General features: G+C 45.3%; 1 protein-coding gene across 1 annotated transcript in view; it reads right to left on the bottom strand.

Annotated features, from left to right (window-relative positions):
- The window catches only part of LOC126195498 (uncharacterized), a 385955-nt gene that overhangs the window by 42316 nt on the left and 322250 nt on the right, over positions 1-21389 (bottom strand). Inside the window, exons 8-9 of the mRNA XM_049934125.1 lie at positions 9249-9781; positions 1359-1514 (exon numbers count right to left, since the gene is read on the bottom strand). Of these exons, the coding sequence (XP_049790082.1) occupies positions 1359-1514; positions 9249-9781 (689 nt within the window). The remainder of the gene's footprint in view (positions 1-1358; positions 1515-9248; positions 9782-21389) is intronic.

Genomic DNA, 21389 nt, shown 5'->3' with positions numbered 1-21389 from the left:
AGCAGCTTACTACGCTGCTCTACAGCCTACAGACTTTTTTTTAAAAAAAGGAAGAAGAAAGAAACAAGGAAATACTGGCGATAAAATGGTGACTTAAAGTGTAAAATGGCGTAAAAATGCGGAAAGTTAAAACAGAAAGCAAAAGGGGTTGGCAATGTTGTTAAAATACACAGGAATCAGACAAGTAACATAGTAGACACACAATTAAAAAACATGGCGACAGTCTGGTTTCTGTTCGCAAGAGATAAAAAAAGCACACCCAGCAACAGTATGATGGCTGTTCGCTACACTTCCCAAAAGACACAACACGGAGCACTCACTGGAAAACCACACCGTAAAACACTGCACGAAAATGGCGGCACAAAGATGGCACTCCCGATCCAAGGCAGAAGGGGGGGAGGGACCTGGAGTAGGGGGAAAACAAGGAGGGGGGAGAGGAAAAAACGAAAAAGGGGGGGGAACCAAGGAGGGAGAGGACTAATAAAAGGGGGAGAAGGGCGGACGCGAGAGGGAATGAGAGGAGGCAGAGGAGGGAAATGTAAAAGGACTCGGGGGAGAGAAGGGGGCAAAGAGAGGGGAGGTGGGGAAGAAAGAGGAGGGAAGGGGGGGATAGGGAGCCCGGGAAAAGGATAGAGGAAAGGATGGGGGAGTGAGGATCAGAGTTGATAGGTGGGATAAATGGAGGGAGAGAGGGCATCATCCGGGAGGGGGAGTTGATGGAAGCCACCTTGGGAAAGGAGATGTAGGGTGTAGAGATGGAGGGTAGGGGGGACACAACGGTGAAGACGTGGCAGGGGGTGGGGATCGGAGAGGATAGGAGCAACCAGGGGGTGATGGGGTTCAAGACGGCGGGAGGTGTAGACGATGCGGATATGTTCGAGGAATAGGAGCAGATGGGGGAAAGGAATGAGATCATAGAGGATCCGCGTGTGGGACGGGAGGCGTATACGGAAGGCGAGGCGGAGTGCATGACGCTCAAGGATCTGGAGGGACTTATAGAATTTGGGGGTGGGGGCAGATATCCAGGCAGGACTGGCATAACAGAGGATGGGACAGATTAAGGATTTGTAGGTGTGGAGGATGGTTGAGGGGTGCAACCCCCATGTCCGGCCGGAGAGGAGTTTGAGGAGTCGGAGGTGGCAGATAAAGAACTGTCTGATGCTCCCATATATGTTAGATCTGTGACGCTGTTTTGGGGAACATAATCGTTTTTGATGGTTATCGCCTCGCATTGTGTCTAGATCGTTACAAAGTCAACATCGTCCGTTGAATGTTAGAAGTCTGAAGTATTGAGCTAAACCAACGCGTTTGTGTTTGTGTAAAAGCGTCACCGGTACCTGTAGCAGCATTGTACTCACCACTCGTGGCTGTCGAGGTTCTGCAAGCAGTTGGAGAGAGATTCCCTCGGCGTGTCGACTGGTGGCAGCGCCGGCGGGAACAGCTGCAGCTGTTGGGACTGGGCCTGCAGCTGCAGCTGCGACGATGAGCGGCCGGCGCCCTTTACCACGCTGCAACTGAACACAAAAAATGGTTCAAATGGCTCTGAACACTATGGAACTTAACATCTGAGGTCATCAGTCCCCTAGAACTTAGAACTACTTAAACCTAACTAACCTAAGGACATCACACACATCCATGCCCGAGGCAAAATTCGAACCTGCGACCGCAGCAGTCGCGCGGTTCCGGACTGTAGCGCCTAGAACCGCTCGGCCACCGCGGTCGGCACCGAACACAAACACGCTGTTTCTGCAAGTCCCAAAAGAAACAAACTTGTCGCATATTCTTTCCGACCGATACTGCAGTCTTCAACAAGTAGCTCAACCGTCTTTTGGTAATCTGAAACGTTCAATTAACTCCTACTTGTCGCCTCAAGACTATGACACAATCTCTCAAAATGAATGAGTATCTCTTTAGCATTTACGCTGGAAGGTCGTGTGAAATTAAGGACTGAGGACTTCATGATTACGGAATCCCTTTGTTGAATACGTTTGCTGCTATTATTATAAGAAGAAGATACTTAATGGGAATTCAGAAAATGTATGGAAGAGGAAGGTATGAACAGCATTCTTGTGGATGTGGGATTCAGAATTGGAGTGAAGTTTCTGCTTGGCTGCTTTGTGCACAAACGTATCCCACAAAGGTATTCCGTAATAATGAAGTCCGCAGTCCTTAATTTCACACGACCTTCCCGCGTTTAATCCCCCACCATAGCGTTTGGCCCCCCTTCTTCCTTTCTCACGCTGTCTCCCACGTACCAGGCAAACCCAAACTCCGTGCAGTCAAATTCAAATGGTTCAAATGGCTCTGAGCACTATGGGACTTAACATCTGAGGTCATCAGTCCCCTAGAACTTAGAACTACTTAAACCTAACTAATCTAAGGACATCACACACATCCATGGCCGTCATCTTCGCCAGGGGTGAAACTGACTGTCGTGACCGTTTTTTTTTTCTTTTCCTTTATTGTCATTTATTGTCATTTCCATTCCCCATCAGGGATGGACTGGCAGCAGCATAAGCGCTGCTCTTCAGCCGAGAGACATAAATAGACAGGAAGACATTTAAAAACAATATAAAGGAGATAACATGACCGAACAAAGAAACAAAAAAGACGGAATAGAAGCAAAGAAGACATACAAAGCGGTGACTGTAAATCGGAGATAAAAATCTAAAAAAGTATGTTACACAAAAAAAAAACACACACTACATTAAAAGGCACCAGGCAAAGTACGGTCGGAGCATAAAAGTGCGTAGAACGAGTAAAACAGCCATATGACGGACGCCGTAGCAAGGAACTGTCATGGACGATAAACAGGCCGAGCACACAATTAAAACCCACATCGCTAGATGACACTGTATAACGGCACGGAAACACAACACTAATGTAGTACACTGATAACGAATAAAAACCTGGGTGGATCTGCAAGGGGTGGGGGGGGGTGGGGGGACAAAGGAAATAGGAAGAAGGGGAAAGGAGACGAGGAGGAGGGTTCACATGGCTCTGAGCACTATGGGACTTAACATCTGAGGTCATCAGTCCCCTAGAACTTAGAACTACTTAAACGTAACTAACCTAAGGACATCACACACATCCATGCCCGAGGCAGGATTCGAACCAGCGACAGTAGCGGTCGCGTGGTCCTAGACTTTAGCGCCTAGAACCGCTCGGCCACACCGGCCGGCTCCGTGCGACCGCCAGCTCTCAGTGCTGAGATCAGAAGTGTAGACTGCGTTTACAGGCAACCAGAAACTTCACTCCAGTCCTGAATCCCAAATGGGAAAAGCCCTCCACATCCACAAGAATGCTGCTCATACCTTCCTCTTCCATACATTTTCTGACTCCCCTTTAAATATCCTCCTCTTGTAATAACAGTAGCAAGTATTACAATAATTACTTTGTGATTTTCAACGTTCTGGTGCAAGTCTACCATTTGTAATTTTTCTTGGATACTTGCATGTCCGTACATGTCCTTCTCAGACCCCAGTAAAGTTACAGTGGAACGGGACTTACAGTTGAACAGGAATACGGACCTTGCTTCATTCCTATCGAATCTTCACATCACTGAGAGCTGAAGGCAACGTTAAAGGCACACTGAAATATTTCGTGGCCCGACTGGGGATCGATTTCGCCATTTTTCGGTTTTCAGGCACGAAATTTTCCACTGACTCACAGGCCTGACAACTGTCTCATTACTAATGACGACTTCAAGGAAACCTCATAGAACTTTTCCGATCCAAAGTTCAAGCATAGCGTCCAAAATGTCTTACCTACAGTGTGAACCTAACCCACGGTTTCAAATATACGCTAAACTCTCCCTGTTGCAAATCCAATCACATCCTTAAAGAATGTCCTACCTTACATTTCCCATAGTTATGTATCAGACGACGCAGTATTTCTGACGATGAAGCTACGGACTAGTACACCTCTCCCGCATTGCACAAACAGTGTTTTGACGCGAGTAATCACCATTAACCGTATATCTAGGGTTGGTTTTAGGCCAGCGCTCTGAGTAGCAAGCAAGTGACTGCTGACCAGGTTCATTGTCGTAGCACTGTATTGGCGATCTGTGCGGCTGTGCTGGTAGACACACGCACGCGCGCGCACACACACACACACACACACACACACACACACACGCGCGCGCGCGCGCGCGCATGCAACATATTGTCATGTCAATTACATGTCCTCTGAAGCTGAGTTACATTTAGGTTTAGGGCGCGCTACACGGATGCTACTGGCGCCTGGGGTTATCTATTACTGTCCTCTAATTGTATAGTCAGTCCGCCCCGATAGGTGAGTGGTCAGCATGACGGATTGCCGTCCTACGGGCCCGGGTTCGGTTCCCGGCTGGGTCGGGGATTTTCTCCGCTCAGGGACTGGGTGTTGTGTTGTCTTCATCATCATTTCATCCACATCCGGCGCGCAAACGCCCAATGTGGCGTCGAATGTAATAAGATCTGCACCAAGGCGGCCGGACCTGCCCCGTCAGGGGCCTCCCAGCCAATGACGCCAAACGCTCATTTCCATTTCATTGCATACTCAAATTGTGTACATCGGCTGATTTTATGTTAACTGTGTGCCACAATGAGGTTATTAGCGCCATTGAGCTGAAATAATGAGAACGTGTGACTCGGAAATATCGGCATGAACAGTATCCACTGAGCTTAACCAGAAGAAGTAACCTAATGAGAGCGTGCGGCTGTGGTCATGTGAAACTGGCATTAAATATCGGGAAACCTGTGTCCCGGTCACGTACCAAATCACCATTGCCATAAAAAAATAAAGTCTAATTTTGAAGAGAAGCGTATCCTGTGGGAAGTAAGTAAGTGAACAGCAGGACCAAAGATAAACGGATGAGAGAGATGTCTGATTTGATAAATATAGTGACTGTTGATTTCTAACGTTACCAGAGAGTGCGAGACAGATGTCTACTTAGTTGCTTAGTCAGTTAAATGTTCCATAGATCATTTAAACAATTATTTTATCGAAATGATGTGGAACGACTAAGTTTACAGGATATGTATACATGATTAGTGTTGAAATGAGCGTATGGCATTGGTGGGCGGAAGACCCCTCGCGGGGCGGTTCGGCCGCCGCTCCACAAGTTCTTTAACGCCACTACGGCTACTGGCGAGTGAATGAGGATGATGAAAGACACGCAACACCCAGTCATCTCGAGGCAGAGAAAATCTCTGACCCCACCGGGAATCGAACCCGGGACCCCGTGCGCGGGAAGCGAGAACGCTATCACAAGACCACGAGCCGCGGACATGATTAGTGTTAAGATTAATGAACACATATTGTTAGTCCTACTCAGGCAACCATTTAGTTTTTTTATGTACTTATATTTTTTTGCAGGCTATCTGTTTTTTAAACAGAAATTCGTCCATCGATCAGTTGTCCAGGAGAAATGATTTTAGCATACATATTTAAATTACATACATGTGCACTGATGAGCCAAAACATTATGACCATCTGCTTAATAGCTTGTTTGTCCGTCTCTGGAACGAAGTGCATCACTAATTCTGCGTATCAGGGATCAGACAATTTGTTAGAAGGTTTGTGGAGGGCATGTATCATGCGTAAATAACGGGCCGCTGGTTCGTGTCCGCAGTGATGGCGCTCGATAGCCACCCAGAAGGATGTCTCTCATAGCGTAACACTGCTCCCACCAACCTGCGTCCGTGACGCGCTGCACGTTTCGAGCCGCCATTCACCTCGGTGACGGTGTTTGTGGAGACGACCATCGACCTAGTGTAGAAAAAATATAATTCACCCGAAGTGCGGACGCGCTTCAATTGATCGACGGTCGAATCGCGATGGTCCCGTGCCCAATGTGATCGTAACTGACCATGTCGTTGGGTCAACGTGTGAACATGTAGTGGTGACCTGCTGCGGAGCTCCACGTCAAAGAACGTGCGATGAGCGGTGTGCTACGAAACACTTGTGCGTGCACAAGCATTGTACTCGTTCGGGAGAGATGCCGCAGGTAACTACCTATCCTACTTTACAGAGAATGCAAGCCACCGCACCCCACGTTCTGTGAAGAATCGTGGATGTCCAACCATTTAGCGCCTAGTGGTAGTTTCAGTGTCCTTTTACCTCTTTCCGCAGATGTTCACGACAGTAGCAAGTGAACATCCAACCAGCTTCGCCGTTTTCGAGATACTCGTTCACAGGCCCCGTGCAATCATAATCTGCCCTTTGTCAAAGTCGCTTATCGCAATCGATTTCCCCATTTGCAGCCCATATCTTCGCTAGGGTGATCCCCTGTCCGCGTCTGTTCCGCTTACGTACTTTTGTTACCGCGTCAAATGCCCATTACGCCACTAGGCGGCTACGAACGTCTCGGTGGGCAGTGTCCATAATCCAGAATGAAATTTTCACTCTGCAGTGGAGTGTGCGCTGATATGAAACTTCCTGGCAGATTAAAACTGCGTGCCAGACCGAGACTCGAATTCGGGACCTTTGCCTTTCGCGGGCAAGTGCTCTACCAACTGAGCTACCCAAGTACGACTCACGACCCGTCCTCACAGCTTCAATTCTGCCAGTATCTCGTGTCTTACCTTCCAAACTTCACAGAACATCTCCTGCGAACCTTGCAGGAAGTTTCATATCGACGTGCACTCCGCTCCAGAGTGAAACTTTCATTCTGGAAACATCCCGCAGGCTGTGGCTAACCCATATCTACGCAATATCCTTTCTTCGACGTGTGCTAGTTCTGTAAGGTTCGAAGGAGAGCTTCTGTGAAGTTTGGAAGGTAGGAGACGAGATACTTTGTAAGAGGTCCTTGACTAAGGAATTTATTGCTATCGCACTCGAGCAGATGTAACTTCGATGGATTGCTCACGCGCTGCCTGCGATATGTAGGCTACAATAGAGTCGCAGACCAGAGAGCAGTGTTGGCAGTCGTAGCAGTAGTAGTAGTAGCTCGCAGTCGGGCGGTTGGGTAGGCCGGTCGTGGAGAACGATGGCGGTGTCTGAGCGATGTAGTATAAGGTAAAAGCAAAAATTATTGTTCTTTATTGCCGCGCACATATGTTAATTGCTACAACTGATTTTTGTACTACTGTTATATCAAAGTCCCACGCAAATGTTTTCAAAATCTTTCAATAATAATCTTTCTTATACAGATAACTTTTGACAGTCATTCAGCTGAATTTAAAGATTTTGCTAATTTCTCCTATCCATAGTCATGCTGATTATCGTAAAGAAAATCAGTTGTTTTTCATACATAACAAAATCTAGTAGGCAGCATTTTACTGGGCTGTGCCAGAAAAATTTCTTATAGGAAGAGATATACACGCGTTATCCGGCGACATCATTAAGTTAAGAATTTTCAGTATATTCAGAATGATTTTTCAGGGCCATGACGCAGCACTGCTCACATCCAGATTTACTAGTTTAGATTCAGAGTCAGTTAATTATTGAAAGGTTACATTACGAGATTTCTTTTGATAGGTTTTTTATTGGGGGGCTACGGAATTTATCTGTTGGGGCGTTACAACTGGCAGAACTGAAGCTGTCAGGAGAGGTCGCGAGTCGTGCTTGCGTAGCTCAGTCGGTAGAGCACTTGCCCGCGAAAGGCAAAAGTCTCGAGTTCGAGTCTTGGTTTGGCACACAGTTTTAATCTGCGAGGATGTTTCAGCGTCCATAATGGTTTTGCTGATCAATGGAAGTGTTAGTTGTAACTTTGGACATGTCAGTTTCGAAAAAAGACCGATTTTTTTTTTACCAAAACCTGGCAACACATTACACGTGTTGATGCAAATTTGATCCTCAAAAGATACAAATAACAGAGTAACTAAGTAGTGCAATGACACTCACGGTCTGGCCTCGTGTTGTAAGGAGCGTCAGTCTTTGTGACGTGGGTTTGTGGCAGTGCGATATACACTACTGGCCATTGAAACTGCTACACCACGAAGAGGACGTGCTACTGACGCGAAATTTAACCGACAGGAAGAAGATGCTCTGATATGCAAATGATTAGCTTTTCAGAGCATTCACACAAGGTTGGCGCCGGTGGCGACACCTACAACGTGCTGACATGAGGAAAGTTTCCAACCGATTTCTCATACACAAACAGCAGTTGACTGGCGTTGCCTGGTGAAAACGTTGTTGTGATGCCTCGTGAAAGGAGGAGAAATGCGTACCATCACGTTTCCGACTTTGATAAAGGTCGGATTGTAGCCTATCGCGATTGCGGTTTATCGTGTCGCAACATTGCTGCTCGCGATGGTCAAGATCCAATGACTGTTAGCAGAATATGGAATCGGTGGGTTCAGGAGGGTAATACGGAACGCCGCGCTGGATCCCAATGGCCTCGTATCACTAGCAGTCGAGATGACAGGCACCTTATCCGCATGGCTGTAACGGATCGTGCAGCCACGTCTCGATCCCTGAGTCAACAGATGGGGACGATTGCAAGACAAAAACCATCTGCACGAACAGTTCGACGATGTTTGCAGCAGCACGAACTATCAGCTCGGAGACCACGGCTGCGGTTACCCTTGACGCTGCATCACAGACAGGAGCGCCTGTGATGGTGTACTCGACGACGAACCAGTGTGCGCGAATGGCAAAACGTCATTTTTTCGGATGAATCCAGGTTCTGTTTACAGCATCACGATGGTCGCATCCGTGTTTGGCGACATCGCGGTGTATCACCCGGCGTGATGGTACGGGGTGCCACTGATTACACGTCTCGGTCACCTCTTGTTCGCATTGACGGCGCTTTGAACAGTGGACGTTACATTTTAGATGTGTTACCATCCGTGGCTCTACCCTTCATTCGATCCCTGCGAAACCCTACATTTCAGCAGGATAATGCACGACCGCATGTTGCAGGTCCTGTACGGGCCTTTCTGGATACAGAAAATGTTCTACTGCTGCCCTGGCCAGCACATTCTCCAGATCTCTCACCAATTGAAAACGTCTGGTCAATGGTGGCCGAGCAACTGGCTCGCCACAATACGCCAGCCACTACTCTTGATGCACTGTGGTATCGTGTTAAAGCCGCATGGGTAGCTGTACCAGTACACGCCATCCAAGCTCTGTTGGACTCAATGCCCAGGCGTATAAGGCCGTTATTACCGCCAGGATCCATGCACCCAAACTGCGTGAAAATGTAATCACATGTCAGTGTCCAATGAATACCCGTTTATCATCTGCATTTCTTCTCAGTGCAGCAATTTTAATGAGCAGTAATGTATATGTGCACTACATGTTTGAGAAGTTATTCAGCTGACCTGGAGCGCGACATCAGTGTCCCCCTGGCCTGGGCAGCGGCAGGCTTGACGAGCAGCGCCCCTGCCCGCCTGCCCGCCGGCTGCGGCCTCCTGCTGCCGCCGGGGGCTGCCGGAGGACCCTCCACGTCCAGGCGGAGGTCGATGACCGGCGGCCGGGTGACGGAGGGCGCGTGGGGCGGCATCCCGGGGCCGGCGGCGGGGGCGGGCGTGGGCGCCGGGGCCGGGGGTGGCGCGGGCTCTGCCACGGCGGACTCCGCCTCCGGCTCCTCTGGGGGCGGAGAGGGCGGCTGCCCGTGCTCCTCCTGGCGAGCGGGCTCTTCTTGGGGCGGAGACGGCGCGCGCGTCTGCTGCGGCAGCGCCTGCGGGGGCGTGGGCGTCGGCGTAGGCGTGGGCGTGGCGGCTGTTGTAGCTGCAGGCGTGGGCGTGGCCGCGGGGGCTGGAGTGGGCGTGGCCGACGGTGCAGGAGCCGGAGTGGGCGTCGCCGCCACCCCCGCCGTCGGCTCCAGTTGCGGCTGCGGCGAGGCGGTCTGCTGCTGCGAGAGGCGTTAAGTGTACGTTCTGAGAATGGAAGTTGTTATGGGTCTGCGTAATGTTAGCCAGGGCTTCTGCCTTATACAGAACAACAGGCTATCTTTATAACACATTATAAAAGTATGTCGTTTATGTCTGTCCAAATGTTTTTAGAGTATCGTGTAAAAATTTGAAGTAAATAGATCAAGAACTTTTTGAGATTTTTGGTAACAACATTTCCCCTTTGTACATCACATACATATATATTTGCGTATTACAATAACAGAAACTGTATAGAGGTTGTCTGTCAAAATGATCGAGAGAGAATTGCGTAAAAATTTGAAGCAAGGTGGTCAAGAACTTTTCGAGTTTTATTGCTAACAACGTTTCGGCTTTATCTGTATATATATTAAAAATATGTAGCCTATGTCCATCCGAATGTTCGTTAGTTTTTCATTTTAAAATTTGAAATTAATCAATCAAAAACTTTTCGATATTTTTGCTAAGAATGTTGCCCTACATGTATATATAATCTGTATGCTATGTCCGCCCGAACTTTTATTAGAGTATCGTGTAAAAATCTGAAGTAGATTGGCTTAGAAGTTTTAGATGCTTTTGGTAAAAATCTTCAATATAACTTCTTTTATATAGTAGTACGATTTTTAAATGTATATTTATGTACCATATATATTAAAAATGTGTAGCATATGTTCGTCCAAAGGTTTATTGAAGTATTATGTAAAATCAGAAGTAAATCAGTCAAGAACTTTTCAAGCTTTTCTCTGAAAACTTTTTCCCTTTATGTAGTATATATAGCATGTATATTTAAGGGGGCTAGGACGTCAAACGGGCCGACTAGTAGCAGGAGAGACACCACAGGACATTTTAAATTCCACTGTCTATACTTTTACAAATAAATTCATAAACTTTGTCAGCATGACCAGGAAGGATTCAGGATTCACACTCGTAGCAGTAAAATCTCAAAAACATAAGGAAATAAATTTTTTTTACATATGAAATTTCATAATTATTTCACTTACTATTGGCTTCATTTGTTGCTATAGGTACACTTTTCTTCATAAGTAAGAGTGATTCTTCAACGAATTTTGCGCTACTTATTAAACACAAATTCCTTAATGCAAAACTCTAGAATTTTCCAAATCTATTAAAATCTGTGGTAAAAGTTGAGATAAATAATTATAAAATTTGAATTTCTTCTAAACATGAAGTTTAAAATGTAACAGTTCATTCATTTTTCCATAAATTAAATAAATTATAGATTTTCATACATCTGTAAGTATGGTTTGTATGCTGTGCAAAATTCATCGAAGAATCTCTCTTACTTATGAAGAAAAGTGTACCTATAGCAACAAATGCAGCCAATAGAAAGTGAAAAGATTATGAAATTTCACTTATAAAAAAAATATTTACTTGTGTTTTTGAACTTTCATTGCTATGAATGTGAATCTTGAATCCTTCCTGGTCATGCTGACAAAGTTGTAAGAATTTATTTGTGAAAGTATACACAGTGGAAATTAAAATGCCCTGTGGTGCCTCTCCTGCTCCAAGTCGACGCGTTTGACGTCCTGCCTCCCTTAAAATAAATTTAGCCCACGTCCGCCCGAAAGTTTATTACAGTATCCTGTAACAATTTGAAGTAAATCGATCAAGCACTTTCCCTGGTTTTTGATAACATCGTTAAACAACGACGTGTGTACAATAGTACATAATGTAATAGCTCTAGAGGGCCTATATAAATATCTTTTCTTTATTATTTTGCCTCCTTCCTCATGTTTAGCAATAAATGTCAATACATTCATATATTACAAGAACATAAATATTTCAATGCATCTGCCTATATCTTTGCTACAAGAGAGTCTGTTTTCGACTATCGAAACAGAACAATCTAGGGCGATGGCGAGAGGAACACTCATTATTGACGTATGGCGTGGCTGGAGTGTTGATTGTCATACATACAGACACGTATAAAACAAGGAAACCAAGACGTGCGCCATGCCTTATGCAGAAAGACAGTGATTAATAATGACATGGGTAAACTGTAGACTGAACGCCATGTTTTATGCGTGTTTGAACTGAAACAGTTTCCGCGTGTGCAATGGACGCAAATCGGCAGGCCGCTGGAGAAACAATGCGTGAGCACGATATCAGTTTTCCACATTTGGAGAATACTGCTTTGATTTGAATAACCCTTGAACTGTGTCGTACAAATCAGTGAAGTGAAACTGTTTTGCTGTTGTCTTGGAGGACGATACTGTGTGGACGAATATTCTCCGTACTTTAAATTGTGCACACTCTGGAACTGCAATACCGCGACATCAAGCTCGCGATGACAGCTATGACGGTAAGGCAGTCCCATGACTACCTGAAACCGACCTGGAGGCCTTATTTTCAATACAGAACTGCCAAGTGCAAGTACCAGCATGTCGCACTGTCGCTACCATACTATCTCGGAATCCTGCAACGAGGTGAGGTGCAGCTATTGTTCAAACTTTCTATAAAGACTTCGAAATCAGGGACTTCCAGTTTAAAAAAATCCTTTAGTATCTGTTTTCTGCTAAAAATACAATATTCTTTCAGTCATAATTATACATTTTCTCAATCTGCGACACCATTGTCACTGGAACAGTAACAAAAGTAGTGTTCGCTCCTCTTCCTCACTTATATTTTTCTGCTACTTAGTAAAATTCATTCAATGTACCTGCACGTTACGCAGATCCTAATTTCTCAAGCAAGAAATAAATAACTGTCGAATGAACAGATTTGCTCAAAAATGGTTCACATGGCTCTAAGCACTATGGGACTTAACGTCTGAGGTCATCATACCCTAGACTTAGAACTACTTAAACCTAACTAACCTAAGGACATCACACACATCCATGCCCGAGGCAGGATTCGAACCTGCGACCGTAGCAGCAGCGCTGTTCCGAAATGAAGCGCCCAGAACCGCTCGGCCACAGCGGCCGGCCAACAGATTTGCAACCCGCCATTGTACGGCGTGCGTGTGACCTATCGTAAGCGTGGTTTGTTCTGATAGGCCGCGAACTGCAGCTCGCGCGCCATTCGATTTTGACAGCTGGTGTTCACACGTTTGGGGCTGGTTTGTTTACAATATTACGTGAGTTGCGTTGGTTGGTCGCGTCAGTGTATTGGGAGTAACTGAGCGCATTTCTGGATGCATGTACTCTTATTATTCAACAAAATTCGTACTGCAGACTGTACTTGCTGTCATCATCATCATCAGTGCTCTGCCAAAAGGCTGGTTTTCACATGGAAGTTCTCCTCCCGTCCTCTTCAGGTCTGCATAATTTCCTCTTCCCTCTATATCGTCTATCATCTCTTATCTCCTTCTTCCTCTCGGTCTTCTCCCACAAACCAATCCTTCCAAAGCATCTGCTAGCAAGAACTCCCTTCTCAATGAATGTCCCAACCAGTTCTTTTTCGTTTCTCTTACAACCTTCAGCAGACATCTTCTCTCACCAACCCTTTCCAATACTCTTTCATTACTCACTCTTTCCATCCAGCTTATTCTCTCCATTGTGGTCGAGCGGTTCTAGGCGCTTCAGTCCGGAACCGCGCGACTGCTACGGTCGCAGGTTCGAATCCTGCCTCGGGTATGGATGTGTGTGATGTCCTTAGGTTAGTTAGGTTTAAGTAGTTCTAGGTTCTAGGGGACTGATGACCTCAGATGTTAAGCCCCATAGTAGTCAGAGCCATTTGAACCATTTTTATTCTCTCCATTCTCGTCCACATTCACATCTCAAATGCTTCTAATCTTTTTTCATCCTCTCGTCTCAGTGTCCATGTTTCTGCCCCATATAGTGCCACACTCCAGACAAAACATTTGCCAAGCCTTTTCCTTAGTCCTTTATCTAATTTGCCACATAAGAGTCTCCTCGTTCTGTTGAATGCCTTCTTCGCTATGGCAATTCGAGTTTTCACCTCCTGGTGACATCTCAAGTCTTCAGTTACTGTGCTTCCAAGATATTTAAATTCACTTACTTGCCTAATGTTAGATTGTCGTATTTTAATATTGGACAGTCTGCGTCTTGTACTGATGACCACACTCTTTGCTTTTGCTGTGTTTATTTCCATCCCATAATCCACACAAGCTTCATTCAGATCTTTCAGCATGTTATTCACTGTCCGCTCACGTTCTGCCACTATGTACTTGCTGTAACGACATTTAATGTCAGAAAACTATGTTTATTTAATTTTCTTGGTCCTGAGTTTTACATGTGTGAGTAAAGGTACAAGTCAAGTACATGCGTACAATTTTGATGCTTCGGTGAGACTCCCACTCGTGGAATTAGTCACTTAAGTTGATAATATAAAGAGCTTAGGTCATCACATGATTAAACGATCATTTACATTATTTAAACCTGTATCGACTATTTCCGTTGTGTTATATACCCGAACATGTTTCTAGGCTTTTATGTTGTCTTCAACGCGTCGCTGTACTCAGTTTCTTGCCTGGAAATGATAGCAGTACTGTCCAATAAAACACTTAATCATGGACATTACTTGCACGCAGTCAACTTCTGCATTACACTGACGGAGGTGAAAGTGTGAACGAGCGCTACCAACCCGATACTCAAGAACTTCCATGCCTGTGGGATATATGGACTAAAACATCATCTTTAAGTGACCTTACTTTCAGTATAGAGAAAATTAAGGTGACCACATGCAATTGCTTAAAAAGGAGGACAAACAGCTTCAAAAAGGAGACAAAGGAAGAGAAAAGAGGACACATCAAACGGGTCAACTGCAGATGAGGAAACGGCCCGTCAGCTTTGGACAAGTCACGTGACTACCGGGAAGTACCGGTAAAACTAGTAGTTGATTGTTACTGGTGGTCAGGTGGTGGTTAACTGAGCAATATAAAAACATTAAAAACATTGATTGTAGTGACAGTGTGGCGTCAATTGTTTTGTTATGTCAAGAACACGGAATTGTTTACAAAGTGAAAAACGTAAGACCATTCACGTCCCTTCATTCGACGCTCCGCTACCAACATCTACAATTCAAGCAGCAGCTGACGACATGTAAACTGCACTTTATTTCTTACCTTTATTTGCCACTGAGACGTACGTTCCAGCTCCACATATCTTAAATTCCCCTTCAAATTCATTTCTCCCTTTCTTAAAGCCGGATATTTGCAGGAAAGGATATCACAAAATGTACACTTTCGTTTAGGCATAGCCAAATATTTTACGTAACTCACTCGGTTAAAAAATACACTCACAAATCACACTTGCACTACAGGAAGCCAAGCCAATACAAAGCGAAGATACGAAACGAAAATTTTAAACAATCGATATTTGCATTCGCTTATACAGGGTGTTTCAAAAATGACCGGTATATTTGAAACGACAATACAAACTAAACGAGCAGCGATAGAAATACACCGTTTGTTGCAATATGCTTGGGACAACAGTACATTTTCAGGCAGACAAACTTTCGAAATTACAGTAGTTACAATTGTCAACAACAGATGGCGCTGCGGTCTGGGAAACTCTATAGTACGATATTTTCCACATATCCACCATGCGTAGCAATAATATGGCGTACTCTCTGAATGAAATTACCCGAAACCTTTGACAACGTGTCTGGCGGAATGGCTTCACATGCAGATGAGATGTACTGCTTCAGCTGTTCAATTGTTTCTGGATTCTGGCGGTACACCTGGTCTTTCACGTGTCCCCACAGAAAGAAGTCACAGGGGTTCATGTCTGGCGAATAGGGAGGCCAATCCACGCCGCCTCCTGTATGTTTCGGATAGCCCAAAGCAATCACACGATCATCGAAATATTCATTCAGGAAATTAAAGACGTCGGCCGTGCGATGTGGCCGGGCACCATCTTGCATAAACCACGAGGTGTTCGCAGTGTCGTCTAAGGCAGTTTGTACCGCCACAAATTCACGAAGAATGTCCAGATAGCGTGATGCAGTAATCGTTTCGGATCTGAAAAATGGGCCAATGATTGCTTTGGAAGACATGGCGGCCCAGACAAGTACTTTTTGAGGATGCAGGGACGATGGGACTGCAACATGGGGCTTTTCGGTTCCCCATATGCGCCAGTTCTGTTTATTGACGAAGCCGTCCAGGTAAAAATAAGCTTCGTCAGTAAACCAAATGCTGCCCACATGCATATCGCCGTCATCAATCCTGTGCACTATATCGTTAGCGAATGTCTCTCGTGCAGCAATGGTAGCGGCGCTGAGGGGTTGCCGCGTTTGAATTTTGTATGGATGTAAACTCTGGCGCATGAGACGATACGTGGACGTTGGCGTCATTTGGACCGCAGCTGCAACACGGCGAACGGAAACTCGAGGCCGCTGTTGGATCACCTGCTGCACTAGCTGCGCGTTGCCCTCTGTGGTTGCCATACGCAGTCGCCCTACCTTTCCAGCACGTTCATCCGTCACGTTCCCAGTCCGTTGAAATTTTGCAAACAGATCCTTTATTGTATCGCTTTTCGGTCCTTTGGTTACATTAAACCTCCGTTGAAAACTTCTTCTTGTTGCAACAACACTGTGTTCTAGGCGGTGGAATTCCAACACCAGAAAAATCCTCTGTTCTAAGGAATAAACCATGTTGTCCACAGCACACTTGCACGTTGTGAACAGCACACGCTTACAGCAGAAAGACGACGTACAGAATGGCGCACCCACAGACTGCGTTGTCGTCTATATCTTTCACATCACTTGCAGCGCCATCTGTTGTTGAAAATTGAAACTACTGTAATTTCGAAAGTGTGTCCGCCTGAAAATGTACTGTTGTCCCAAGCATATTGCAACAAACGGTGTATTTCTATCGCTGCTCGTTTAGTTTTTATTGCCGTTTCAAATATACCGGTCATTTTTGAAACACCCTGTAGGTAGATCAACGATAACATCGACGATCCTGGTGCAACCTACCAGCACCGCCTTCGTGAGTGTTTATCACGAAGGCTGTGCCAATAGTCAAAGTATTTAAGGAAAGAGCCAATAGAACGGGACGAATTGTAAATTTAACTGTATTACGCTCAACTTTGCGAAAAAGCCGGACATTGTAAAAATCCGCCTGGACCCCGGACAAAGAGCTAAAAAGGAGGACATGTCCGGATTAATCCGGACGTCTGGTCACCCTAGAGAAAAGTCACTCTTACAGATGTAAAATGGTGTGAGTACACGATGACTTTTTATAACGTCTAACGTTATTGGAAATTTTCAGATGCGTATTGCAAAAGCGTGCCTGAAGGACGTGCGACGTGCACAGCATCTTTCGCACTGTGAGAAACGTGGAGTCACTGACATAAGGGTCATGGCAGCGTCATATGGACAGATCGCGCGGACAGTTGGCTGCGGTGCGATGACTTCAGAATCAGTAATGACGAGATGCACTCTGGACAACAGAGTAGCAAGGAGAGTAAGCGCTGTCCCTTCCAGATGGACTACAACACATTTAGACTCGAAGCCTTTCCGTTGAAGAAAACACGTACCAGTTCCCTCTCAGCCTTTTAAAGAGACGGTACTTCTCAGCCTTGTGTAAATTGAATACATCCTCATGTAATTCTATTCCCTTGTGGGATTTTTCACCAGAAATGTGTTGTATATATTAATCCTGGGGTATCGAAAGCAAAAGGATCGCCCTATCCTCTGTTAACTCCACTTTCAAAATGAATAAGTTTTCCCTCTTTCATACAAGGATCTTATCAGAAGATCTGATAACTGTGGGTCACGTACTGTAGTCGTTGGTACAAACGATATGCACACATTAAATTGGCTCAGATTAGAGTGGAGGTGGCGTAGGCAGAAGCATGCACTCTATACTGCAACACATATAATGGTGAATTAAGCTGCATAAGCACTGGACGCATTGCAGCCATTCCCTACCACCTTAACGAGTGATAATTTATCTTGAAATCACATAAAATCACATAATTTCCAGCTAGGGCGTTTACTACATTACAGTTTATTAACACTGCTGCTAATTACCTGCTAGGTAATCAGCAACAAAACTTGTGCCACCTCAGTCGATGAGACAGTTTTGTCAAATTTGTCATCATGTGCATGTAATCAAAACACGTAAATCAAAAACAGAATATTAATGAGGAAAGTGATAAGTGTCAGGAATAATTCAGAACTGCTTCACTTAACATGTTGTATCACTGCTGCTCCAAGAGGTGCCGAACAAAAATGGAAAGCAAGAACTGTTGACGCTTTCATCAATCATAACAGATTGTTGAAAAGACCGGGACTGTGTCATTCATTATTTAAATACTGAAAGACTGCACGGTTTTCGTATTTTTTCATTCTTAGCACTACGCGTTTCGAAAATTTCCCAGTAATGACCAAATATTAACGTGTTTTCTATACTGATCTGTCTCTCTTGCACTGCAGTCCTCTTTTTGAGGTAATGAGGTACTGTGCCTCCTCCATTATGAAGAAAATCACACACACTGTGAAACTGCACAAACAGTATGAGTGACGATACAGTATAGTGCAAGAGAGGCACAAGAACACACATACAAATGTCACACAAAATACTTACGTTAAATTTGCACTTGCCTATGAGAATAAACTCTCGCAAGGCGTAGTGGTAAACACGAAAAACGTGCGTACCAGCTGCGCCGTTTCGTTATTTAAGTCAGAAACGTTTGAGCCACGCGAAGAGAGCAAACAGCCACAGGTGGCCAAACAACGAAACACGCGAGCTTTGCGTTCGAGTAACGCAAAGGTTTCATGATGACCACAACGATGGCGACGCTGCGCATCTGCCGTAGACACGCTTTGAGAACGATTGCAATCGGTTGTGATACCGTTACTCGAACGAAGCTGGTGAAGCATCTGGGGATACTCATAGATTCTTTAAGACTAAACAATGATTCACAGAAATGACGCATAGCAAAACCAATCACATCAAAGTAATCACGGCACTGAGGTGCATGTTTTGAGACAACGCAAAGCACCCAGGAACACTGGCGAACGTGATCGTTTGGTAGTACAGACGTTATAGTGTGGGGAAGTATACTGTTGCATGGGCGTACTGACCTCCAAATCTTTGAAAACGGTGCACTCCACATCAACAATATTATGACAGCGTGATCCTTCCATATTTGCGTCTTTTGAGAGGTGCATCCGGCCTAAGTTAATTTTTGTGGATGACAACACGCGACCGCATCGAATTGTGTGGTGGAGAAGCTCTTGGAACGACAAGGACATTCAGCGACTGGATAGGCCTGCCAGTTCCCCCGACTCAGATCCCGTCGAACACGCGTGCGGTGCGTTGTTCAGACATATTGCAGCACGTCCGCACGCACCTACGACCATTCGGCAGTTTTCAATCGCCTGGTGGAGGAATGGAAGACCCTGTTACAAGAAGTCCTTACGAACCTTGATGTCAGCATCGAAGAATCGCAGAGCACGCACTACTGTCCGCGGGAATCACACGGTCTATTAAGAACCATGTTCCGCCTTTTGTGAGGTCCAGGAGTCATCATAAATCGCTATGACTCCTACATCTAAATCTACATCCATACTTCGCAAGCCACCTGACGGTGTGTGGCGGAGGGTACCTTGAGTACCTCTATCGGTTCTCCCTTCTATTCCAGTCTCGTATTGTTCGTGGAAAGAAACATTGTCGGTATGCCTCTATGTGGGCTCTAATCTCTCTGATTTTATCCTCATGGTCTCTTCGCGAGATATACGTAGGAGGGAGAAATACACTGCTTGACTCCTGGGTGAAGGTATGTTCTCGAAACTTCAACAAAAGCCCGTTCCGAGCTACTGAGCGTATATCTTGCAGAGTCTTCCACTGGAGTTTATCTATCATCTCCGTAACGCTTTCGCGATTACTAAATGATACTGTAACGAAGCGCGCTGCTCTCCGTTGGATCTCCTCTGTCTCTTCTATCAACCCTATCTGGTACGGGTCCCACACTGGTGAGCAGTATTCAAGCAGTTGGCGAACAAGTGTACTGTAACCTACTTCCTTTGTTTTCGGATTGCATTTCCTTAGGATTCCTCCAATGAATCTCAGTATGGCATCTGCTTTACCGACTATTAATTTTATATGGTCATTTCATTTTAAATCACTCCTAATGCCTACTCCCAGATTATTTATGGAATTAACTACTTCCATTTGCTGACCTGCTATATTGTAGCTAAATGGTAAGGGATCTTTCTTTCTATGTATTCGCAGCACATTACAATTGTCTACATTGAGATTCAATTGCTATTCCCTGCACCATGCGTCAATTCGTTGCAGATCCTCCTGCATTTCAGTACAATTTTCCATTGATACAACCTCTCGATATACTACAGCATCATCCGCAAAAAGACTCAGTGAACTTCCGATGTTATCCACAAGGTCATTTATACATGTTGTGAATAGCAACGGTCCTACGACACTCCCCTGAGGCACACCTGAAATCACTCATACTTCGGAAAACTTCTCTCCATTGAGAATGACATGCTGCATTCTGTTACCTAGGAACTCTTCAATCCAATCACACAATTGGTCTGATAGTCCATATGCTCTTACTTTGTTCATTAAACGACTGTGGGGAACTGTATCGAACGCCTTGCGGAAGTCAAGAAACACGGCATCTACCTGGGAAACCCGTGTCTATGGCCCTCTGAGTCTCGTGGACGAATAGCGCGAGCTGGGTTTCACACGATCGTCTTTTTCGAAACCCATGCTGATTCCTACAGAGTAGATTTCCAGTCCCCAGAAAAGTCATTGTACTCTAACATAATACGTGTTCCAAAATTCTACAACTGATCGACGTTAGAGATATAGGTCTATAGTTCTGCACATCTGTTAGACGTACCTTCTTGAAAACGGGGATGACCTGTGCCCTTTTCCAATCCTTTGGAACGCTACGCTCTTCTCGAGACCTGCGGTACACCGCTGCAAGAAGGGGGGCAAGTTCCTTCGCGTACTCTGAGTAAAATCGAACTGGTATCCCATCATCGAGCGGCCATTCCTCTTTTGAGCGATTTTAATTGTTTTTCTATCCCTCTGTCATCTATTTAGATATCTACCATTCTGTCACCTAGAGAAGGAACTACAGTGCAGTCTTCCTCTGTGAAACAGCTTGGAAAAAGACATTTAGTATTTCGGCCTTTAGTCTGTCATCCTCTGTTTCATTACCATTGTGGTCACATAGTGTCTGGACATTTTGTTTTGATCCACCTACCGCTTTGACATAAGCCCAAAATTTCAGTGTGGTTATTGTCTTTTAATAAAAGTGTCATCTATTTTGGTCTGCTTTCTGTACTGTATCGTAACAGTTTCTTTATGTATGGTCCACTTTCATTGGACTATGTTACTTGACAGTGACGCGTCATGCTAAAATTTTGCATACAAGTGTGTAATACGTGGCGAGCCTCACGCCTTGGGAAGAGTCGTCTCGCTTCTGACGATTTTTTTCGGAGGACTAACGTTTGTCTGCAGGCAACGTCATTCGAAACACCGAAAGCAGAGTAGGGCGAGGACCGCATTCCATGTGAATATGGCTTTTGTGGGGTAGACTATTACAACCGTCGCGAAGAGGTGCAAGGAGCATCAATGGCGCACTCGATAAAATAACCGCGCACAAATCAGCTGTCCCCTAGCTTCACCTC

This window comes from Schistocerca nitens, chromosome 7 (assembly GCF_023898315.1).
Source record: "Schistocerca nitens isolate TAMUIC-IGC-003100 chromosome 7, iqSchNite1.1, whole genome shotgun sequence".
Taxonomy (NCBI): domain Eukaryota; kingdom Metazoa; phylum Arthropoda; class Insecta; order Orthoptera; family Acrididae; genus Schistocerca; species Schistocerca nitens.
The sequence above is the reverse complement of the archived record's forward strand: the minus strand, read 5'-3'. Positions and strand labels throughout refer to the sequence as shown.